The 5,765-nt window shown below is 67.0% G+C and overlaps 1 protein-coding gene across 1 annotated transcript; it reads right to left on the bottom strand.

Moving 5' to 3' along the window:
- Positions 1-3,028: 3,028 nt before the first annotated feature.
- Positions 3,029-5,205, bottom strand: PIM3 (Pim-3 proto-oncogene, serine/threonine kinase). The gene is made up of 6 exons (XM_087814034.1): positions 5,068-5,205; positions 4,868-4,977; positions 4,728-4,778; positions 4,271-4,640; positions 3,368-3,544; positions 3,029-3,275 (listed from the first exon to the last, which is right to left on the bottom strand). Exons 1-6 carry the CDS (start codon positions 5,150-5,152, stop codon positions 3,088-3,090), a joined length of 981 nt encoding a protein of 326 aa, XP_087670160.1. The 5' UTR covers positions 5,153-5,205; the 3' UTR covers positions 3,029-3,087.
- Between the last annotated feature and the right edge of the window lie 560 nt (positions 5,206-5,765).

Raw genomic sequence — 5,765 nt, 5'->3', positions numbered from 1 at the left:
TGCCAAGTCTGCCTGGAAAGTCAAAGGCCTGGAAATCATGTGCTGGAGGCTCAGGCTGATGCCCCATCAAAGGCCTCTGTAGAGAGGGGAGGGCCCATCCAGGTACCCCAGAGCCTGCAATCTAGCCTGTGCCTCAGCCCCTTGGCCACAGCCAGGGGTCAGGGGTGGACAGGGGCTCTGTGGGCAGGTGCCAGGCTTGGCTGTTTTCCCAGCCACATTCCCTGTGACTGCAGCTCACATGCACAAGCAATGCCCTCTGAGGCCCTGCTGTCCAGGCCTCCGCTGCCCACCTCGAGAGCTGCCCAGCCTGTCCCTCGTTTCCTTTTTGTGCTGCTTCTCCTAGCACAGGGGCTCTGGGCCAGCTGGGGTCTGGATGCCTGGAGGGGTGAGTGGGGCTCCCAGGGTCCTGCAGGAGTCACTTCCCTTTTCTGAGAAGCTTTGGCACCAAACGCTTGCCAAAGTTTCATTTTAGGGGGCTGCATCGGAGAAAAGAAAGTTAGCAAGGCTCTGACAGCTGCAGGTCAGTTTCGGATCTGTCCCAGCCGCTCTCTTCCTGGAAGCCGGCCGCCCGCAGCCACTGGGTGAGGAGGACAGGAAGGGCGACCCAGCTGTGAGCAAACCAACCAGAGGTCAGACCCTGGCAGGTTATGACAGGAGGCTCCTGGCAGGGTAGGAGTCAGAGCAGAGAAGGTACAACCTGGCAGGCGGCAGGGGCACTTGAGCAGAGGCTGCCTGCCACCCAAAGTGGCAGCTTGCTCAGGATTCCAGTTCTTTCCACCATGATTTCTAGGTTCTGTGCAACTCCCAGGAAAGTCTGCAGCAATGGATGCTGCTCAGAACCTGAGCGAGTGGTTCTAAAGGAGCCTTGAGATAAAATGGGCCTGAAATATGGAAAGACAAGTGGAGGGAGATGGGGGCTAGCCCGGTAGAGAAGTCAGGGCCAGTGGACCAGGCAGGGCTGGAGCCTGGGCAGCCTCTGGGTGTGGATGGAGGGGAGGGGAAGCCATCAGCCTGCACAGGAGAATCATGGCAGGACAGGCTTTCGGGGGTCATGCCCTCCACGCGATGTTCAGGCAGCCTGTCCCCCGTGCCCCAACCCAAGCCATCCACCAACAGTGCAGCCTGAGGGCCACTGGGCTCCTGCCCGTGGGAACAGCCCCATTCTGGCCCCAAGGGTCCCTGGATAGAGGAGCTCCCTCTCACAGCCCCCAGACCCCAGGCTTTGCAGACAGGGCTGGTTCTGAAAACAGATCCTACACCAGCAGAGGGTGTCCTGCAGACACTGGGGAACCCCAAAGCTTAGCATGAGTGGCACAGCCCTTGATGTTGCCATGGCTCAGGGGTGAGGGGCCCAAAGCAGCTCCCTAGCCGCTCACCTCTGCAGAGCCTCCTGGCACGGAGGAGTGCGCCAATGAGTGGGGGAATCAGAGGGTGGCCCACCCTAGGTGCCACAGGCACTGAGTCCAGACAAGCACCCCGCCGGAGTGCACTCAGTCACTTGACCCTGAATGCCCAAGGTGTGCAGTCCCGCAGGTGCCCAGGCAGGGTAGGAGGGGCCGGTCTGGGGGGAAAGGGCCTGAGTGCCCTCAGCCAGATCCCACCCGGTAGCCAGGAACTGGACAGCCTTCCTGCCTGGGACGGGTCCACCACTCAGACCCTGACCGAGCTCGTTTGTGTCTGTAGGCAGCGTGGGGGGGCACCCAGACATACAGAAGAGGCCCTGCCTCCGTCCTACCCAGAACTCCACACCCAGTGGCCCAGCAGAGCCAGGCATTCAGTCTCTGTCTCTGAGACCCGGGACTGCCTGAGATTCTTTGAAACCTCACCAGAGGGACCAGGAAGGCTCCCCCTCCGTGTGCAGCATCCTCCAGTCTGTCGCCTGCACAGCCTAGCACTGCCCGCTCCCTCCAGTGCAGCAGGGGCAGGAACGGGGTGGGAGGCCGAGCGCCTCACGCTGGACTTTCTGGTCTAGGAGAACCTAGCCGATCCCCCCCACCCCATGCTGCCGTCTCCTCACAGGAACGGGGAGGGGGCTACCCAGGGACCAGGGGCCTCTTCTCCCACTTGACCCCCCAACCCAAAAAACACAGGACATCCACTATATACAAAACAATTTAATTGAAATACCTGTATAAAAAATATGGTCTCCAGACATCTTGCTTTTAAACCGAAAGAAACCCCCGCCCTGATGCCTGCACACCAGGTCACAGAAACAGCTACTAAAATAAATTAAAAGCTCGAGACTCTGTCCCCCCACCCCCCAGCTTCCAGAGCCAACAAGCAGACTGTACAAGGTCAATAATTTAAAACCCAGCCCCCAGGGTGCAGAGCCCCAAGGTGGCGGAGTCACCCACTCCCCTTAAATTAGCCACTGTACAAGTCCTTCCTCCGACAGATGCAGGTGGGGTCGGACCTGGGGTCCACACACACAGCCACCACCTCCCCACCCCCAGGGGCCCAGGAGAGGGAGGCTGCTGAGGGGGATCCTCAACAAATAAATTAAACAATAAATAGCCCTCGCGGGGTCACACCATAAATAGACGTTCGCAGGCTCGCAAACCACACAGGCGGGGGCGCCAGTGTGGGTAGGAGAGGCCTGAACATTGCATTGCTTGTGCACAGACATGCCCGGACGAACACCGAGGACGAGGGCGGGTGCAGGAGGTGGGCACGAGGGACCCTGTGCCCCAGTGAGTTGAGGCCACAGGACATGAGAGCGCTCCTGGTACAACTTGGTCAGATGGGGAGGCGCTGGGGCCCACAGGGCCACCTCCCGGAAGCACAGGACAGGGACAGTCTCGGGGTCAAGCACCCGCCCAAGACAAGTGGGACCTTGCTTCGACCGGAGGTCTTTGGACAGACAGAGCTTGAGAAAACCAAGTCCCGTGAGAGCAGCGTTCGAAAAGGCACTCAAAGCAAAGGAAACAGGCCCAGTGCCAAAGATAAAGGTCACCAGGGGTCAGAGGTCACTGCTTTCTCAAGGAGCAGCCAGCCCTAGCAGGACAGGCCCTGTGAAGGGCTGGGGCTGGGGCTGGGGCTGGGGCAGGTGGTCCCTCTGGCTCCCACAAGCCAGGTGCAGGTCCCTCCTCACAAGCTCTCGCTGCTGGAGGTGGTGCTGGCCCCATCGTCTGCGTCCAGGGAGCAGAGGCGAAGGTCACAGTTCTCGGGGGTGGCCCCATCTGCCCCCAGCATCCAGGGGTGGGTGGAGATTTGGTCCAGCGAGGGCCGCTCTGAGGGCCGCAGGGACAGACACCACTGAATGAGCTGCTGGCACTCTGTGGGGGAGGAGGGAGGGCCAGGGTCAGGAGGGGGCCAGCTCCTGGGTGGGGTGTGTCCCCTTGCCAGCCTCACCCAGACCCCCACACACCTGGGGAGACCCTTCTCCGGAAGAAGAGGCGGCCCCGCAGAATCTCCTCGTCCTGCTCGAAGGGGATGTCCCCGCACACCATGTCGTAGAGCAGCACGCCCAGGGACCACACGGTGGCCGAGCGCCCGTGGTAGCGGTGGTAGCGGATCCACTCGGGAGGGCTGTACACCCGGGTGCCTGCGGAACGCGCGGGGTTAGGACGCCCGGCCCGGGCGCCAGCGCCACTCCAAGCTGGCACCGAACGCGAACGCCCAGACCCTGCCCTGCCAGTTAATCATCCGCAGCCCTGCGCCAGGAGAGGGAGCCGGCGAAACCCTGCCCGTCATCGCCCTGGAAAAACCCCGCGGGCGTGGCCTCCCCCGACTCGCGGGGGAGGAGCCGGTCACGTGGGCGCCGGCTCCGGTTTCACAACAAACAGATGCGAGGTGAGGATGGGGGAGGCTGGGGACTGCGGGAGGAGGCGGGCGCGGGCGGGGCGGGCGGGGAGCCCCGGCTTCCCCGCGCACCGCAATGCGGGGATTTCTGCCGGCGCCCCACGCTCCCTCCGCACGCACGCAGCGCCCGCCTGCACCAAGGGGGAGGCCCGCGCGGCGCCCGCGCCAAACACCACCGGGGGCCGGGCACTCCTCACGCAGACACAGGCAGATACCATGACTCCCCCGACCCCCCCCCCCGCTCTCCCCCCCCCCGCCGCCAGTGCGCCCCAACACAGCCGGAGGGGGCAGTCTCGAGCCCGCCCTCACACCCACCCACCACGCACAGGCTCGGGATCCCCGGCTCGGTGCCTGCGTGAACGTGCCCGAGGCCGAGGCGGCGCGGGCTCGGCACTCGCCAGGCCCCCCACGGCGGACGTTAGGAGCCGTTGGAATGTCCCGCCGCCCACCGGCCCGCGCGCACACTCACCGTCGAAATCCGTGTAGACCGTGTCCTTGAGCAGCGCGCCAGAGCCGAAGTCGATGAGCTTGAGCTCCCCGGAGCGCAGATCCACCAGCAGGTTCTCGTCCTTGATGTCGCGGTGCACCACCCCGCAGGCGTGGCAGTGGCGCACGGCGGCCAACACCTGGGCGAAGAAGCGACGCGCCAGGGGCTCGTCGAGGGCGCCGCGCTCCGTGATGAAGTCGAAGAGGTCCTGGGCCGGCTCGGGCCGCTCCAGCACCAGCAGGAAGCCGTCGGGCCGCTCGAACCAGTCCAGCAGGCGGATGACGCCGCGCGCGCCGCCCGCCGCGCCCACCTTCCGCAGCAGCACCACCTCCAGGGGCACAGCCACACCGCCCTGGGGGACACGGCGGTCAGCGCGCACAGCCCGCGGCCCCGGCCCCGCCGACAGCCCGCCCGCCCCCCGCCCGGGCCCCGCACTTACAATGTTACCCCATTCGGTCACCCGCTCCTTCACCACGTGCTTCACGGCCACCTGGGGGGACGGAAGGGGTCAGGCCCGGCCAGCTGCGACGAAGCGCGCGCTGGGCGAAAAACCCGGGTCCGCCCGGCGGCCCGACTCACCGGGAGTCCGTCAGCGATGCGGCTGCCCGCGTAGACCGTGCCGAATCCGCCGCTGCCCAGCACGGCGCCCACCTGGTACACTTTCTCAAAACTCTCCTTGTCCGCCTTGGCTGTGGGGACAGCGAGGGCGGGGTTGGTGCCACCCGGCGCCCCCGGCCCCTCCGATGCCCCGCGCCCTGGGTCCCGGGCCCCCAGTGTACCGGGCTGCAGGATCTTCACCGGGAGGTGGTCCACGCCGCCCGGCCCGCAGAGGTGCGCCAAGGAGCCGAACTTGGAGAGCAGCATCTCGGGCGGCGGCGGGGCGCGGGCTGTGCGCCGCCTCTCGCCGGGCTCGGCTCTCCGCGCGGCTACGGACGCGGGAGGACGGCCTCCCCGGGCCGCGCGGAGCCCCGAGCCCTAGGCGGCGGCGGGCGGGCGCGGGTGGGCGGGCGTCGCAGGGGCACCGGTCCTTGGAGCGCGGAGAGGCGAGACCGTCACGCGGCGCAGCGGCTGGGGCGAGCCGGCGTGGAGCTCGTGGACGCGCAGCAGGCCGAGCGGCTCACACGCCCCGGCCGCCTCGCCCCGGGCTTTTGGTCCGCGGGCGCCCGTATCCCTCCGCGGGGGCGGGGCGCCTGAGAGCCCGCCCTCTTCCGCCGGGGCCCGCGCGCGGGGCCGCCCCCGGGAACCCGCTCGGGCCGCCGCGGCGGCAGCGGGGAGCGGCCGGGCGCCGCCTCCCGGGGCCGGCGAGGTCCGCTGGGCCGGGGCCGCGGCCAGCCGCCCGGGACTAACTCGCCGTGGCGGGCCCGCGGAGGCGCACGGTGCGGCGTGTCCCGGCCTCGCGCTCGCACACGGGATCGCGCACGCGCAGCTCCCGCGCGGGCGGTGGCCGAGGCGTGTGGGGCGGGGCCGCGGGAGCCAA

This window comes from Miniopterus natalensis, chromosome 2 (genome assembly GCF_054644295.1).
Source record: "Miniopterus natalensis isolate mMinNat1 chromosome 2, mMinNat1.hap1, whole genome shotgun sequence".
Classification (NCBI taxonomy): Eukaryota; Metazoa; Chordata; class Mammalia; order Chiroptera; family Miniopteridae; genus Miniopterus; species Miniopterus natalensis.
Note: the sequence above shows the minus strand (reverse complement) of the source record. Positions and strands in the feature narration are given on the sequence as shown.